Genomic DNA, 18454 nt, shown 5'->3' with positions numbered 1-18454 from the left:
GTGTTGGCAGTGGACTCTGGCCAAAGTTACAGGGTGACAGCTTCGAAACAGGTTGGCCCTGGTGTAAGCAGGGTGTGGCGTTGCTTCTAATGCCATCAGAGGGAACGTGGAGACGGCCTGGTACTCTTCTGCAAGGCCCAGGCTCTCTGAGAAACAGGGTAGAGGGAGTTGCAAATGTTCTAAAACAATAAAATAACTCAGGCAAGCAGAAGCCAGGTGCCTAAGCCAGGCCTGGAGACTTTAATGTCCAGCTCGTTGGGGTGTCTTTTGTGACACACACACCCTGACACCGATCAGGTCTTTGCAAATGGCCACAGAAGCCCTGCCAAATCCTGCTGCTTGCTGATGAGAAGGGCCAGTCCTGCCCATCCGTGGCCTCCTGCCTGGTTGAGGTGGTCCCTGACCAGTTCCTCAGTCCGTGCAGCTGGCTACTGACGGGGGAGGGGAGACCGCTGAGCTGGACTAACCCTTCTACACTCCGGGGCTTTCTGGCTTTTGGTCATGGCAGTCCTAAGCTTGTGTTGTCCTGTATAGGCCTCACATCTGGGAGCAATAAGGGTCTTTTGGGAGCCCCAATGTTGGTTCGGGCTGCCCAGGGAAGACCTGAGGCTCAAGGCTCCCAGGGCATGGCCCCGCCCTCTGAGGATTCTCGCTTCAGTAGCTCTGTTGCTGCCACCTCGACTTCCTCTGGTTCCATCTGGCAGGCGTCTGCCAGGGCCTGGCCTGTTGCCATGACGAAGTTAGCATCTGCTGCTAAGGAGTCTAGTCCTCCTCGAACCAGAGCCTGCAGTGAGGGAGAGGATTTTGGGTGGGTCTTCCAGGCAAATTGCCTTCTGGGCCCTTCCCCCACCATTGGTCCTACTCTCTTCCCATGACAGACGATTACAAGGCTATCCCTCAGTGTGCTGCTCTGTCCCAGCCCCACCTCACCTCCTGGATCAGCATGGCCGTAGCCGGAGTTGTGCGCCTGTGAGACGAATTCCTGGAAACACGATCCTCCAAGTTCCTGCTGTCGTGTGTTTCCGGAGACCATGATGTGGGGCCCTTTCCCTCTTCCTGCACAGGATGCTCTGCCTGGGAGAGCTGTCTCAAACATGGAAAGTCAAAGACACCCCCCACCAAGAAAAAAAACCAGACATGCTAGGACCAACAGATACAGTGGAGTCCAGAGATATACTGGAGCCCATAGCTCATCCAAGGGAGTCTCCACCAGGACCCACGGACTGGGGAAGATGCAGGAACACTGGACCCTTCTGTTATGGCTGGGCCCTTCCCCTGCCAGGCCAGGTGGGGTCTATATGGCACTTTCTCCTAGGCCTTTTCCTCTGTTACCTGGCATGGGGAAGGAGACATCTGGCCTTCAGGCATTCTTTGGACCATCTGTCTTGTCAGTTTGTCCAGACGGGATTTGCTGTGAGGTCCTGTGGGCAAAGTAAGACAAGGTCAGTGGGGCTGCCGACTCCTGATGGGCCTAGTCATCGGAGCCTTGCTGGGGCAGCTACAGAAGGTAGCTTAGAAGGTAGACATGAGTTGAAACGTAAGTAACTCCAGGCCAGACAGAACTGTTCAGCTCTCCCTGCTCAGCACTTTGTCCTTATGGTTCAGGACAAGCTGAGGGCTAGAGTCACTAGCAAGCTTTTCTTCAGTATGGCCATGCACATGCGTATTAAGGTGTGTTGGAGAGCAGGGAAGTACCCTCACTGTTAACTGAACTCCAGAAATCTTGAAGATGCTACTGTTACACAGTGACTCTACACTCACAGGGAGACTGTATGGCCACCTGCTGAGGACTCCACAACCCAGGGATCAGTTGTGTCAGGGTTGTCCTTCCGGGGGCCTAGTGAAAGGGAACTCCAGGCTAGGCTACACAGAAGGGGAGTATAGGCCTGCACAAGGCTCTTTAGAGTGAACAAGAGTTTCCCACCCATTCCCCATTCCATTCAGCTCCTACCCGGAGCCTGGTAATGTTCCTCCTTCCAGAGCCCATCCCATCAGAAAGAGGAAAGAGGGAGCACCCCCAAATCCCTCTAGGAAAAGGCTCAGCTTCTTAGTCACAGAAAAGACTGACCAGAGACCCTGCAGGGCTGATTGAAGCGTCCTTCTCTGGTAACAGGCTTGTTTGCTTCTTCCAGGAACTCTCCTTCATAGCAGACACTGAAAGGGAAGCAGAACAGGCTGAGACCCACTCACAGAGGTACCAGTAAACATCCAGAAGTGCAGGAGTCTTCACCTGCCAGAGCTTGACTCTCTAGCTGTCCTTAACTCTGGGGGAGCAAGCCTGACTCACCGCTGCCTCCACTCCTGCTCAATGCTTTCCCTACCCTTCTCACGTTCTGCATGGCCTCAGCACTCCTGGGACCCTAGTTCTCAATTCTGATGACACACAGGCTCACCTGGGAAGCTGTAAAGACCACTGGCTGTGGCCCACTCTAGATGCAGGCAGTTTTGAAAGCTCCAGATATTGCTTATATTCTACTGAGACCGAGAATCGTTCTGGATCTTTCCAGCCCACGGTCATTAGTAACACTTCTGTATTCTCGGTACTCTTAATGGGTCCTAATTGGTCACAGTTGTACCACATGACACACCTCCAATAGCAGAGCCCAGGTCTGATGCTCTGTATTTTCACACCACCTAGCACCATGGTGACCCAAAGACATGGGTACCCTTTAAGCAATCTGGGCTGCGTTCAAGAGGCCTCTTTGGACTGGAGTGAGGTGTTGGCAGTTCTGACTAAGGAAGTAGATGTTCAACTGGCTTCTGCCCTGTCTTCCCAGCGAGACTGCTGCTCAGCTGGCCTGTCCAGAGAGGAAACCCCAAGGGGAACCCAGCCTGGGTGTTATGATAGCTAAGTGGTTTTGTTGCGTGTACCATCACATTTTATGCCACTAAAATCACAGGGCCTGATTGGGAATGTGGTGGTTTGAATGGGCTTAACCTGGGGAGTGGCCTTGTTGGAGGAGGTGTGGCCTTGGAGGAAGTGTGTCACTATGGGGGGTGGGCTTTGAGACCCTCCTCCTAGTTGCCTGGAAGATAGCAGTCTTCCGTTTGCCTCCGGAGTCAGATGTAGAACTCTCAGCTCCTTCTCCATGTCTGTCTGGACACTGCCATACTCTCTACTATGACAATGGACTGAACCTCTGCACCTGTAAGCCAGCCCCAATTAAATGTTGTTCTTATAAGAGCTGCCTTGGTTGTGATGTCTCTTTAGAGCAATGGAAACCTAAGACAGAACTACCCAAAATCCAGCAACTGTCTTTATCGTTCAGTTTCCTATAGTACATGCTGCTGCTGGAGGCCCTTTCTTAAATTGTGTTATGTAACCAATACATTTCAGTGCCTCTCTTCAGAGAAATCACAGAAAGGCTGGCTCCAGTTTGTGGCCAATGTTGACAAGAGGTTGCCCCCTGCTGGCCAAAGACACCTTTTCAGGCCAGGTTTGCCTCCTATGTTACGGGTGTAGAGTGGTCCCCAAGGGCACACAGTAAATGAAGGATAGTATACCTCTTTCCCTCTCAAACATATCTCAGAACTCATATGCCCATGGCTGGCAGTTCCATTGTTACCTGGAAAACACCGGGCTGTTTCTATGGCTGCTGTTGCCATAGGCAACATTGGCGTTGGCGTTGTTGGTATTGGCACGAGCAAGAGGGTGGGTGCTTGGGTTCTGAGGGAAGTCCTCCAAGAAGACTGGTGACTCCAGCTCTTCCATTTCTATTTCAGCAAATTGGAGGGGTCTTTGGTTGGCCATGACAGGGGGTAGAGAGTTGGTCCTTTCCAGGAAGTTGTCCACTTGACCAAACAGGCCTCCAGTTCTCTATAGGCAAGGGGGAGAGTGAGGGAGCAATGGCTGGGCGTGGGGAGATGGAATTCCTTGGGATTGGGTGGTTGGCTGACAACTTGGGAAGATAGTGTTAGGAACAAGCAATCTATAAGGCCAGAAGAGAATGGACTGAGAGATGATACAGGAATATATCCACCCTCAGCAAGGTCTAACTTTGATGGACACACAGGACGTACCTAAGGAACCGTACCAGTGACACACAATGTGACATGGTACACTGCCAAGCTGTGTTCTGGCTCCCCTCTGAGTGATATGGTACGTTGCATTTCATCTATTTGGGCCACCATTTCACAAAATCCAGTAGAGTTGAATGGGGTGTCCATGAAGGATCACAGTGATCTCATGGCTTACAACTCTCCATAAAACTAAAACTCAGGGCTAGCTTGAATGGAGGGAGATTCTTGGGCTGTGTAATTAGATGTAGGCAAGGGTGCATCGTATTTAATACTTTTAGGCCATAGATTCTGAGTCTCGAAACACACGGGCAGCAAGGTGTAGGTGGTAACTTCAGTTCCCAAATCCATCTTCTGTGCAGCCTGGCTTCCAGCCTTTCTCTGTCTTGCTGCCTCCTGTGCCTAGTCCCTCACTCACCCGGAATATCCCTTCCTCCATGGCTGCCTCTTCCATGGCTCTCTCCAGTTCCTCCTCTGCTGTGAGGTCTCCAGAGATGGCACGGTGGATTTCAGGAGCCGCTTCTTCCTCTATGGTCCGTAATCCAGCCTAGAGGTGACAAAGTCAGGGTGATCTTGTGGCTCAGGAGTGGAGACCAGAAATGCTTTCCCTGCCCCCACTTGTTTTGAACCTATAGCTCCTCTGAAACCTGTTCTCTATCTTGGACCAATATCACAGGGTTATGAGGTCCCATAATCCTGCTCTGGCCTCGGAGAGACAATTTGCATTCTGAAAAGTTTCTAAGGGCTTCTCTGTAATTGTGTAGGTAGAGACATTTTTACTGATATGTGTTTTCTAGCCAATGAAGCTTTATATCACAAGCAATAAAACAAATTCAAATGAATGCCACCTGATAATTTTCTGTGACATTCTTACCTAAAATACACATTTTCTGTCTTATATGAGGAAACATTATACCAACTCAGACTGAGGGATATCTGGCCTGTGTCCTCAAGAGGGTCAAGGTCATGTTAAGGAAAGGCTGCCAAGTGATTGATTCCAGAAAGCGAGATCCTGAGGCGAGATGCTGTGCATGCAAGGTGTGTGATCCTGAGTTAGATTCTTTTTCTGTCACGAGCCTCACTGAGGTGAGTAGTGGAGAGCAGCTATGTATCAACACTAAACTCCTTTCAGTGGTTGTATTGTAGCTACTTAGGAGAATTATGTAGGGCAAAGCCAAGTTTTCTGGAAATTTACACTAAAGTATTCTGAGCCGATGGAGTATCATGTGAGTCATTCTTAAAAAACAAAAGATTTATTTATTATATATAAGCACACTGTAGCTGTCTTCAGACACACCAGAAGAGGGCATCAGATCCCATTACAGATGGTTGTGAGCTATCATGTGGTTTCTGGGATTTGAACTCAGGACCTCTAGAAGAGCAGCCAGTGCTCTTAACCACTGAGCTCTCTCTCCAGCCCATGTGAGTTGTTCTTAAATGGCTCATATAAAAATTTGCAATTATGTAAAAGATAAAGTTATTTCAAAACCATAAAGGCAATTCAAATACATCATTTAACATGTGGCCCGAATGTGTTTGTGTGTGTGTTGTTGTTGTTTTTAAATGTTTCTTTATTTTAACTTTGTATGTTTGGGTCCTTTGCCTGCATATTATGTCTGTGTACCATGTGTGTGCAGTGCCCGCACAGACCAGAAGAGGGCATCAGATCTTGTGGCACTGAAGTTACAGATGGTTGTTAGCTGCCCTGTGGATACAGGGAACTGAACTCAGGTCCTCTGTTGGAGCAACAAGTGCTTTTAACCCATGAGCCATCTCTCAAGCCCTACATGTCTGCTCTTGAATTTTTAAATCATGTGCATTACAATGAACACAGAAGAAAAGGAAGAAGAGGAGGAGAAAGAGAAAAAAGGAGGAGGAGGAGGAAGAGGAAGAGGAGGAGGAAGAGGAAGAGGAGGAGGGAAGAGAAGGGAGGAGGAAGGAGGGAAGAGAAATCTAAAGCCCATGAGATAAAGCATAAAGGTTTAAACCTTCTTCTCTTTCACAGGGGAGCAGACCTGGAGGCAGGGGTTCTGCTTTCTTCAGAGACCACTGCTCCAGTGGTCTCCTGTTAAAAGAAATCATTTTTCCCCTGTTCAGTTACTCAGAGATGAGGAGCTCCTAGACTTTCTCCAGAGACCAAACACCCTCCACCATGGACCAACCTAAACTATCTTCTCATTCCATTCATCTGGGCTCCCTTCCCTTTGCTTCCATTCCTGTCAGTGAGGGACCAAGAGAGGGACTTGAGTCAGCATGGCTGTCTCTTGGAACCCACCTAGATTAGACTTACCTGTATCTGAACTGTGTCCTTTTTGGGTCGATACCCATAATATTCCTCCTGTCGCTTCATGAACTTCCGGAAGTGCTCCTGGATGAGGAATGTGGCGTAGAACTTCCCCACTGTTACTTCGTCATCTGTAGGCAGCCAAAAGGGAGGTAATGAAGGCCAGTGGAAGACTCACAGTAGATTCAGAAGAGGGACCTGGGGCTCTCAACCCGTCCTGCTGAGGTTGTGAGTGGGCACCTTTCACCCTAAGTTAGTGTGTCTCTGTTAGATGTTTGTGGCATGTGCCTATGGTATTAATGGTATCTGGATGTCAGATTCTTAACAGGCTTCATGAGGAAGCTTCTTGACCTTTATGTGTCTGTCCTAGACTCTGTTCTCTCATAGGAGTGCCCACCTCCTATTGGAGGGATGACTTGGTCCAGGAGCTTCATGCTGGTTCTCTTCCAGATCTTCTTGATGATGGCTCTTAGCTCCTCATTGGCTTGTTCGAAATTGCCTGCGGTGAGGGTTGGCGGTGAGAAAGGTAATAGGGGCCCTAAAGTGACTGAACTTGAAAAAGCTTAGAGAGCAGACATTTCTTCAGCACGCCCTGGCTCAGTGCTCTTTTGTGGTAGCTGCTGCACTCTACACTGGCAATGGGATGAGCTCATGGGCAGCCCAATGCCTGGATCCTCTACTTACTTCCCGTGCCTTACAAGGGTCAGACTGTAGGCTGTGGTCTCCTGTTCTCTCTGTAAACATTTCAAGTCCCTACATACTCCAGTCTGTCCTGAGGTCCCCAAGAAATCCTCTTGCTTCTCTATCTTGCTCCTTCCTGAATCCTGGTTTCCTTCTTGTCATCTCAAGTACCCTGTCCGTGGCTGCCTCACACATCATTGGCCCAAGTAAGGGGATGACCCTGAAGCCTCTGGAACCCTGACCTTAGCCTCAACCCCACTTCTCCCCCTGTTCCCACCACGTGGGTATTCCTAATTTTGGAGGGCTGTAGTGGAGTCAAGTGTGGGCTCTCACACCTGCCCAGGACTGAGTCTTGCTTCTGTCCCACCCAGAGCCACTCAAGGGGTGGAGGGGACCCCAGCCCCCATTGAGCACTGTCACGCCTCTGGCTCTGACCCAACTGAGGAATATGAAACATAATCTTATGACCTTTCCGCATGGAGCAGACTCAGACTTCCTGCGAGACCTGAATGACGTGACACTTGGTGACCGTAATCTGGGTTTCTTCTGTTCCTGTCCATGTCTCTGGGAATCTGCGCAAGAATCCACCCTCCCAGAGAAAAGGGGCGCCCGCAGGAAGACCCCTCACCTTCCGTCTTGATCTTGAGGGCTGTGCGCACCAGGGCAAAGAGTGTGGCGTTGAAGGTGACTGTGCCATCGCTGTTCAGGGGCATGTTCATGCCCACCAGCCTCTGTATGGAGAGAGGTAGGGCTCGCTGACGCACTGGCAAGAAGCACAACGCATGCGCTCACCCTTACCCGGTGAGAGATAGCTGTAAGAACTGGGCTGTGGGCTAACTGGAACATATCTGTGAGACTTGAGGTCAGCAGGGCGGGACTTGGGGACTGCTGTACTTAGGATTTGGAATGTCCGCCCATGTATTAAAGGTTTGGACCCTAGGGTGGTGCTGTGGGGAGGTGGTATCAACTGTAAGGGATAGACTTAGAGGGAAGTTTGGGGGTAACTGAGGGGCAGGCCTTCTTTTCTCCTTGGGTCTGGGCCATGAGATGAGTGGTTTTGCTCCACCATGATTCCTTCTATGACGTGTTACACACATCACCCATAACCAGAGGCCTAAATGCAAAGAGTTTGCTTGATCTCTGGATTGGACACCCCCCAGGTTGAGAACTAGTGACTTGTCTCGAGTCCTTGTTACTGTAATGACTGGCGGACTGACACAGCATGCCTGGAAACCACTGCTGTAAAACGTCTCCTCCTATCAGGCTCTGACATCACCCCGCCCCACAGCACCTGCTGATCTTCCTTTCCTGAGCCGCAGCTGCTTAGCCTGGCTCATGTGTGGATGTGGTTCTTAACCATCACAGGTGGTCACCTGAAGGAGGGGAGTGAGAAGACCAAGCCAACCCTCTCCCAAAGCCACATAGGAATAGAGCTTGACGGAGAGAGATAACCAGAGAACGGGTTTTAGGCTGAATCTGAGGCTGAAGCAGAGGCAGGAGGGGGTTTGGAAGCATCTCTGAGGTTCAGGGGTTCCTTGATTATATCTATCTATGATGGTTTGCATATGCTTGGTCCAGGGAGTGGTACTATTAGTGTGGCCTTGTTGAAGAACCACTTGGGCTTGGAGACACTCCTCCTAGCTTCCGAGGATGCTCAGTCTGTTCCTGGCTTCCTTCAGATGAAGATGTAGAACTCTCAGCTACTCCTGCACCATGCCTGCCTGGATGCTGCCATGCTCTCACCTTGATGACACTGGACTGAACCTGTGAACCTGTAAGCCAGCCCCAATTAAATGTTATCGTTTATAAGACTTGCCTTGGTCATGGTATCTGTTCACAGCAGTAAAACCCTAACTAAGACAGTGTCCCTCTTGGCTGGGTGTTTCAGTAAGGGAGGTCAGGGATTGTCCTGGGAGACTTTACCTTACATGCTACCCTGTGTGGGCAGAATTTCCCAAAGCCCAGAGGGGGCTGGATCCTCCTCAGCAGGGTCACCACATCCAGGTGCTTGATCCTGCCCCTGTGGGATCACAGAGAAAAGTACATCTGGGGATATTACTCAGAGCACCCCTGTTCCTAACTCAGAGAAAAGACAAAGAGGGAAGGGAGCCAGGGGGCCAGGAGACCAGGAACATTTCCTAGTTTCTAACCTTGTTTAAAAGGCCTAGCAGCCTAGTATATTATTTTAAATCTATATTATTAGTAAAAAAAACATATTGTAAATTCCATACAATGGACTTTGATCATCTTCACCCCTGCCTCTGCCTCCCCCAACCCTTCTTACACTGCCCCCTATACCCTTAAAGAAGAGAGGAGGTTTGTGTTCATGGGCGCACACCACAGAATAGGGCTCTATCTATTGTGCAGATACACACTCCTTTTCATGGATTGATCCTCTAGGCCAGGGAATCTAGATTTCATTTCCTCCCATGCTAAGACATTCCTTCAGTTTTGATCAAGCTGAAATGGAGGCTCTTAGATTGTATTGTGTACATAGATCAAGAGAGTTAGTAGCAGCCTACTCCAGAGACTCTCCCAGAGCTGGGAACACTACGGCAAGGTAACAGTGACCACCGGGATAGGCACAAAGCACAGCGACCAGGACCATTACCAAGGCACTGGCAGTGGGAAATTGCCCTAAGAACACTCATTTGGGGGTTTTATAGACTGCCTCATCCTCACAGCTGGCTGCGAATGACATTTCTTCTTCTTGAGAGCACAAAGGTTCTTGGTCTTTTCAATGAAAAACAAAAATGTGTAACCTTTTCTCTGCCCAGAAAACTGAGACTGGAGGTCCCTAAAAGCCTCAGTGACCCCTCTGTGTCATCTATACAGCCAGGTTGTACCCGGTCCCCCAATCTCCCACACTGAGACCAGAGCTTGCCAATAGTCTAGATGACCTGTGCACATTTGTATGGCCAGGGGGAACCAGAGGTAGTTAATAATGTAGGTACCTGTATGACCTACCTAAGACCACACCAGGTCCTCCCTGTAGGCCCTTAAAAGATGATACGTGCAGCCTGTCTATAGAACCCACTTTCAGAGATCATGTGACATGTCCTTTGAGAAGAGTTATGATGTAATTATGTCTTGCTGTGCACATGGGATTATGTTACACCAGGAAAACTTTCTTCCCAAATTGTATTTTACTTAATATGCCTAAAATAAACTGCCCAGTGTCAGACTCTTAAGTTAGAAATAGCACTAGCTGCTGTGTCATGTTGAACAGGATTTTCTTCTTCCCTCACGTGGATCATGAGACTGGTGGTCCTGGCATTGTGGACCCCACACTGTCTATAAACTAAGTGCTGAGTGAGACAGTCAGTCAGACAGACAAACACCTGCATGCATGCATGCAAGCACGTGTACACACACACACACACACACACACACACACACACACACGTGTACACGCATGTGCATTTGGTACTTAGAATTGAACCCAGGGTTTCTCACATGACAGGCAAGTACTCTGTCACTGAGCCACATCCCAGCTCCCCAGTGTGTGTGTGTGTGTGTGTGTGTGTGTGTGTGTGTATCTTATGTGTGCAGGTACCCATGGAAGTCAGAAGGTGACAGATATCTTGGAACTGGGGCTACAGTGTGAGTCATTAGACCTGGATACTGGAAACCAAAGTTGAAGTTTTTACAGAAGTAATACGTGTTCTTAATTTCTGAGCCATCTCTCCAGCCCCTAGGTGGGTTTTTGTTCTTCTAGTTTATGTGTAGATTGTTTTGCCTGCGTATATGTCTGTGCACCACATGTATAAAGTATTCCAGAGTCCAGAAGAGGATGTCAGATCCTCTAGAACTGGAGTTATGGATGGTTGTGAACTGCCATGTGGGAGCTGAAAATTAAACCTGGGTCCTCTGGAAGAGCAGCAAGTGCTCTTAATCTGAACAAGCTCTCCAACACTCAACCCCCAGGAGTTTTTACTGACCCCATTGGAAGCATTTTAGAGGGCAGTTGGCAAGAATTCTGGACAGACTTGCCTTGAATTTTGGTGCCCTCACTTAATGTGTGAGCCAGGACAACTTAATCTCTCTACACCTCAATTTGCCCATTTGTGACTCTGGAATGACCAGAGGATCTATGCCGGAGGTTGTTAGAAGAATCAGATGAGCCAACATACACAGTCCTGGGAAGCCTTCAGTAAATGTGATCTTACTACTTCTTCTATCAAGAGGAGTAGGAGAGTGCTCCCCATGCTTTGAGGTGCAGGCAGATGGCCCAAGAATCAGGTTAACAGCAGTGGGGACTCTCATTCAGACAGTCTGAGTATGGCCTGGGACTCTGCATTGTGACCAGCCCACAGTGAGCATCCAGGCCCTGTGTGTCTGTGATGTCCTGAGATCTCAGTCCTCTCTCCTAAGTACTCAGTGGCCAACTAGAAGTTGGGTGACCCCTTCCTCAGAAAATCAGGAAGTTACTCTTTTGAGGGACCCCTTCCATCTCTGAGACATGCTGTTTCCCCAGGCTGGAACCTTGGATATATGAAGGGAGATCAGAGAGACACTAGAGTGAACACTAGGATGGGAGGGTGGGCAGTTAGGTAGGGACCCCGCACAGCACAAAGACTCACTTAGCCTCTGGGTCGTACTCAGCCCAGATGGCCTTGAACTCATCCAGGTGGTGAGGACCCAGAATGGACCAGTCCCTTGTGAGGTAGTCAAAGTTGTCCATGATGACAGCTACAAAGAGGTTGATGATCTGCAAAAAAGACAGGGGTTCCCACAGCACAAGCAGGTGATGCAGGGACCAGTGTCAGGGTGGGGTGGGGAACAGGGACAGACTGGCCATAGGTCTCCTCCCTCAATCCAGACCTCCAGCACATTCCACATTCTGCACACAAGTAAGGCTGAGCCCTGCCTCTGCTCTTGGCCAGGATGTGCTCTGGTACTGGTGACCATTTGTTAAAACTGTACTAGGGTGCCCCTTTGGGAGCTATTCTGATCTCTGAGAGCTACCTGCCTCTTCTGGGCATGGCTGATGCCCCTCTTACTTTTCCTGTCTACACTGGGGGTCCTTTGTCATGCTCCCTCACACATGAACTCACTCCATCAGAGCCAGTACTAGGTCTCATTCATGTTTTTACATCCCGAACCTGGCCCTGTGGCTGGCAAACATTATTCACTTAAAGGTTTTGGGTGAATATAGGGAATAAAAAGGAACAGCAGCGTGAGGGGCCCGTGCATGTCTTCCTCATGGACAGCCCTGCTGCCTCCAAGGGCTCTGGTGCTATTTTTTACCCTAGCCAGGTTCTCTTGGGAGACTCATTTTAGAGTCCCAGTTATCTTCTGACATAGCATCTTTCCATGTTGAGGAATAGTTAGGTTTAAATGTCTCTACTGGAAGGTTCTTGATCTTAAGAACCAGCCTCATCACAGTCCTGACTGAAAACTATATATGCAAAAATATATATTAAGGACATCAAATACACAGCAACAATGTCTTATGGTCTGTTTGGATCAAGAACAAAAGAGCTTACCAAACAAAGACACCCCAAGAGATTAGAACAAGAAACAGTCTAACAAGAGTTTCTAGTACCTCTAAGATGTCTCCACCCCACCTCACCCCCCAAGTCCTGCCCTGGCTAGGACTTCTCACCAGAAAGGCGCAGAGCATATAGAAACTGATGAAGTAGTAGTAGGCAAAGTTGGTGCCACAGGTATACTCCTCCCCGGGCGCATAGTCAGACTCTGGGTCACACAGCTTCCCGTAGCTGCAGGCCAGCAGGATCTCTTGCCAGGCTTCCCCTGTGGCACACCTGAACAGAGAGACGCTGTCAGCCTGTGCATGTTGGCTGGCTCCTCAGGAACAGCCAGTGGGATGTACAGAACCGGGCTGCTCCCCGAGGTAGGGTCCCCATAAGCTCAATTACAGTGTCCCCTCTTTGCTGTTTCTCCTCTGTTCCCCTACCCCCTGCCGTTTTAAAATGCAGGGCTAAAGTAGAGCTGAGCTCTATGAACATCTGTTTCGGAGTGGGGGTGTCTTTCACCCATGATCAGGACCGTAACAACAAAAATGAGTGTCATAGACCAATGTCAAGGGTCACTGAGGTCTCATCACTCTCTGAGGGACATTTGACCTTTGAACTCTGCTTCAGTCGGGTGAATAGGCAGCATTCTGAGACTTAGGAGGGATTCAGTGCTAAACATCAGTGCGAGGTTTTTGTAATGGTGACAGCAGGGCATTATGCCAGGCAGGGACCCCTCCGGTACGAGGCCTGTGTGGGACCAGCACTGCACGGACTGCAGAGGAAAACTCAGCGAAGCCAGGGGCCTCTCGCACCTAAAGAGCAGCAGCACAGCTTGCGGGAAAGTCTGGAAGTTGTTGTTCCGGTTTATTTGTGTCCCATCCACCATGGCGATCTTCCCGAACATCTGCAAAGCACAAACAACCAGGATACGAGCGTTTCCTCAGCTCGTCTCCTGACACATCTCCTGCTTGACCTGCTTCCCACCTTGACCCTTATTTCATTTCAACGCCTTTCACTTCAAGCCATGGCGGAGCTGAAGCCAGACGCATCACATTCCTTTCTAGGTCACGGAACATTCTTCCTCTCAAGCCAGTAGACGATTTCTCTCCAGCATGCACTAAGTTAGTCAAGAAATGGAGAGGGGTTTTGGGGGAAGGCCTCTAGCTAAGGCCTTGGAGACCAAATCTGGACCTTGATAGCCTTCATGTCTTTCCCAGGCCACCGCCTAGCTTCTAACACCAGAGCTTCTGGGTCTCAGATCTACCCCTCTGTCAGACTGAAACTGACCCCTTGGTTGCTGTGATGGGGAAGGAAGAGAAGGCTCAGCTTTCAGTTGCATGTTGGGAGGCCTTTCCGGGTCCACAGATACACCCTCCAGCTTGGCTAAGACTCATCCCCTGGCTTGAGCCCGTGTGCCTCTCACCTGCATGCCGATGACCGCATAGATGAAAAAGAGCATGACAATCAGCAAAGCCACATACGGCAGGGCCTGTGGGGACAGGATGCAGCAACAGCTAAGTATTTCACCTGCCTTCTCCGCAGCCCACAGAACCACATACATCCCTTGGTCCTGCAGCCTGGCCTCCCTTGGCTCACCAGGGATCTGTCTGGCTCTGGGACCTCGGGATCCCATCTTGGGCTTAGTGGCTTTGGGTTCGTTTTTAGGATCCCTGGTCCTGGCCTGTTGGGCACTCCTACCTGGAAGGACTTGATGAATGTCCACAGCAGGGTGCGCACACCCTCTGCCCGACTCAGAAGCTTGATCAGTCTCATGACTCGGAACAGGCGGAAGAAGGCACTGGAGATGCGAGCGCTCTCATCTGGGTCCTGTGGGGCAGTGGCCCCAGAGGTCAGTCTGGGGTGACACTCAGGGACAAGGGGCAGAGCAGGCAGGAAATGCAGTGCATTCGCTCATTGTGTGTGTGTGTGTGTGTGTGTGATGTTCATAGCAGGAGGGTTTCATACCCACTTCAGAGCCCTGATTGTCTCATAGCCTTGGACTATCCTGGGATTCAGGGCTCTGGGGGTCATGTGTCTCGAGAAGGCTGAGTGTGGGGTCCAAGCTATGCAGTAAGCCCGTGCTTGGGAGCAGAGCAGGGATTCTTCCTGGGGTGACGCTGCAGCAAGTCCCACTGCTGGCTTCCTGTTCATCTCTCCTGTGTAAACTGTCACCAAGCTACGTATCTGGTGGCCTATGTCTGCCAGAAGTGGCCAGTAGCTTTATCAAGCTGTTCGCCACACACTCAGTGCGGCCACTCCCACCTGCCCCGCACTGCTCTTGAGTGCTGGAAAATGGGCAAGCTTCTGCCCCGTGCCAACTTTAGTCCTGTCTCTTACGTGACTGTTTTAGCCCTGTTTCCTGTTCCTGCTAAACTGTCATGGAGATCTGGTGACAGACAGACTGTCCTTTCATCTATAATGTGTGGGGAGAATCCTCAACCCATTTCTCAGGGCTCCAAGGAAGCCATTACATTCATGCATATCCCGCAGAGCCCCGACCTCTACCCAAACCCCAGCCCTCACTGCGCCTGCTCTAAGAAGAGGAGCCCTGACTTCTGGGGGCACCCCAAGCGATCCATGCAGCCAGCTCGGCATGCAAGCTGCAGGGCAGGGTGAAACAGGCTCATGCAGCCTGAAATTACAACGGTCCCGCAGCCTCCACCCAGGCAATACAGTCCCCCGCTGGAGGCCAGGAAAGTCTGTGGAGAAAAGAGACGAGGGGAGAGAAACACATGGGAGGGAGGTGAAGAGAGCTGTCAGGAAGGACGGACACAAGGAGAGTTAAAGAGAGAAAAAGACAGGCAAAGGATGGAGACCTCGCGTGGCCGCAGTCAGGGGTGGAGAGGGCGAGAGACCTGGGCAAGGGAACATGAGGGGAGGGAAGACTGGACAGAGACAGGTCCCATCTCATCTTTGAGATGCATCTGTGGCAAGGGCTTGGGTTCTTCCTGGGTCTGGCTTATGTGGTGCAGGGAACATCCTGGCCAAGGGCACACTGGAAAATATTTCTTGTCATTATAAGTAAATTCTCCCCTGCCCCCTGTAACCAGAGCTGATGCCCTCACAGAGGTCCACCTTCCAGGGCACAGTGGATGGGGGTGGAGGAGACTAGAGACCCCTCCTCCCACCAGGTATCCCCTGGCTCAGGACTGGAGCCAAGATTAAGGGCTCAGATCTCATTAGCCTGGTTCTTAAGAGCCCATGATTAGGTGTGTGGAAGTGTCTATCTTTTCCCTGGCCACATTTTGAGCTGCCCGTCTTCCAGAGCCCTGGGTTGGTGAAAAAAGCAAATCACCAGGCTCCTGTGCACCTGCAGATAGACTGGTCTCAGCATCCAGGCTCCCTGTACCACCAGCTTCCATCAAGTCAGATTCATGTGGAGAGTCGTACTGTATGTATGCCATTGCTGGACCCCTCCCCCCCCAGCCAGTGAAGCCAGTGACTATGGGACAGGGCCTGGTTTCAGAGGTTTCAGTACACATCAGGAGAGTCTCATGTGCAGCCGGGTGACGAATGTGTCCTTTACTTGTATAGTCTGACCAGTAGCCGCTCAGCACAGCTGGCTACTTGAATTGAGACAAGAACCAAATAAAACTGGAAACTAATCCTTCAGTGACATCAGTCACATTTCAAAGGACCAGGAGGAGCATGTGACAGGACAGTGTGTAGGACTGGCCGTGAAGTGTGAAGTTCTGACCGACAGGCAAGGCCTTTCCCTAGTTTGTTGTGTTGGGAATGTAAACCAGTCTTATTGTCTCAAAAGCATATTCCTGGCAAGGGAAACTTTCCATTTCTGAAAACCGAAGAAAGACCATGGCAGCCTCCACAGCCAAGAGAACAACAGCCTCTGGCACGTGGGCCTCAGATTTGGGGAAGTAACTATTTGAATCGGGGCTATTTATTCTGACTGTTCAGTGTTCTCTCTTCTGGATGCTTGTGACAAGTGGGGCTCTCAGACCACAAATAAATGTTTTCCTGGCAAACACTGAGTATGAATAGAAATGCACAGCACATACACACACTACACATCTCTCCCTCTCTCCCTCCCCTCCCCTCCCCTCTCTCACCCTCCTTCCTTCTCTCTCTCTTTCCCTTCCTCCCTCCCTCCCTTTCTCTCACCTTCCTTCCTCCCTCCCCCCACCTCTGCTTTTGCCCAAAGCCCACCCCCAGTTAGCCCTGAGCAGATGGAGCTGTCTGTCACTATCTTGTGATGAGGTGAACAGGGTTTCCGGGATCCTCCCCTAGTACAACAGACAGTTGGTGTGGCAGCCAAGTCCCCAGAAGGTGTCATTTCCCCCGAGGGCTGGGCTTTTGGAGGGCCCATTCCTCATAGACTAAGGTTTTTCTCAGCTGGGCCCCTTTCTCAGGCATCTCTAGGCTTGATATCTGTTTCTCCCATCAACTTACTGCTCTGGGCCAGGGAAATTCAGAAGGAGGCCCATCCTATGAGTTTCTTGCCTCGAATGAGCTAACCCTTAGGATTCCACTATTCCCTAGCTAGAGCAGCTTAGGCAGATGAATGTCCTTCCTTCTCAGTCTCTTCTTCCTTCTGGCTTCCTCCCTTGCCTGGCTCCAGGGTGTGCCTCGGTGATGACCCAAGGGTTTTTTCTTTTCTGTTTTCCCCCCTGTTGTTTTCTGCTTTCTGCCTCTGATCTTTGGGTCTCCTCCTTCAGCCTCCCCTCTCTCCTCCTGCTCAGCCTTCAAAACACGTGCCAGGTGACTGCCTCTCACCATCCCTACAACCAAATCTCCGTTCTGCCATATGGATCACTACAAGTGTTTTCTGGCTGCTGTCCCTGGGTCAGCCCTGGTCCCTCCCAGTGCTCGTTAAACAGGGTTCCCCAGTGATCCCATCAGAACTAATGTCAGACAGTGTTTCCACCTTCCAAAGGGTTCTTCACTATCTCAGAACAGAATCCAATGTGTAACTATGGCCTTCAAGAAGATCTGGCCACAGTGTCCAGTGTTTGTCTTTATCTTTGTTTCCTGCCTCAGCAGCAAGGGCCTCCTGCTTTTCTAAGCATGCAGCAGACACGCTCCTCTCACCGGCCTTTGCACACTCCCGCTTTGCTCTACAGCGGTGTCTCCCATAGCTGCATGGCTTACCCCTGCTTTATTCCATTGTGCTCTTGATAGCACTTTCTCGTTCCCTTCCATGTCACCTCTACCCTCCTGATCTTCACAGAGCCTAACAGCAATATTTATTGTCTGCTGCCCCTACAATTTGTTCCCATTCTGCCTTGAGCACTCAGAGCCTTACAAGGAACCTGCTGGTATTTAGTAGGTGCTTAATAAGTGCAAATGGCTAAATCCCCAGAGAAGATCTACCTTTTCAGTCGTTATATTAACATCTCAAAAGTAGAGACCTACCCCTTCCCCGACTTGTTCAAAATCTTTGGTGACTTTTTACTACTGAGCGGGCTCATGAAGTTCACACCCTCCCCAGCCAGGCTCGGATCCCTTCCCTCTTCTGCCTGTCCATATGGACCTCCTGAGACACCTCAGCGTGCCTGTCGTCTGCACATTCTCCCCCACACATATCCAGAAGGTTCCCTCCCTTAAACTTGCTCCCCTCCCTCTCCACTGCCACCTCGTACATCTTCCCCGACTTAGCCACTGGTGACCTCTGCTTACAACTCTCGCTCTTGATTTCTGCTGTATTGATTGGCACACTGATATGAGCCTGGCACCCCAGGCAGGCATCATTCTGCTCTAAAGGATGTCAGAAGGCTTGTCCTGTTCTAACCCCGGGGTACCATGTACTCGCCATGGGTGCTCCATAAACAAATACAGCATGAACAAGAGCCCTGCCCCAGTGGGGGCTCTGCCCATCGTACTCACATCGATCTCACTCAGGATGACATCAATGATGCTGCCGATGACGATGAGGAAGTCAAACACATTCCAGGGATCTCCAAAATAGCCCTGGGAAGGGAGATCAGGAAAAAACAACAACAACAAAAAACAAGGTTTAACTGTGGACGAAAACAGC

General features: G+C 50.3%; 1 protein-coding gene across 1 annotated transcript in view; it reads right to left on the bottom strand.

Annotated features, from left to right (window-relative positions):
• Nucleotides 1-211: 211 nt before the first annotated feature.
• CACNA1S (calcium voltage-gated channel subunit alpha1 S) overlaps nt 212-18454 on the bottom strand; it is a 66160-nt gene continuing 47917 nt past the window's right edge. Inside the window, 18 exon segments of the mRNA XM_080917788.1 lie at nt 212-628; nt 631-784; nt 931-1083; nt 1333-1421; nt 2069-2154; nt 3567-3817; nt 4436-4564; nt 6308-6432; nt 6699-6800; nt 7611-7713; nt 8906-9002; nt 11566-11693; nt 12591-12750; nt 13275-13366; nt 13886-13951; nt 14161-14289; nt 15105-15161; nt 18304-18387. Of these exon segments, the coding sequence (XP_080773914.1) occupies nt 429-628; nt 631-784; nt 931-1083; nt 1333-1421; nt 2069-2154; nt 3567-3817; nt 4436-4564; nt 6308-6432; nt 6699-6800; nt 7611-7713; nt 8906-9002; nt 11566-11693; nt 12591-12750; nt 13275-13366; nt 13886-13951; nt 14161-14289; nt 15105-15161; nt 18304-18387 (2205 nt within the window). The 3' untranslated portion in view covers nt 212-428.

The sequence above is a fragment of the Micromys minutus genome (genome assembly GCF_963924665.1).
Source record: "Micromys minutus genome assembly, chromosome: 6".
Lineage (NCBI taxonomy): Eukaryota > Metazoa > Chordata > Mammalia > Rodentia > Muridae > Micromys > Micromys minutus.
The sequence above is the reverse complement of the archived record's forward strand: the minus strand, read 5'-3'. Positions and strand labels throughout refer to the sequence as shown.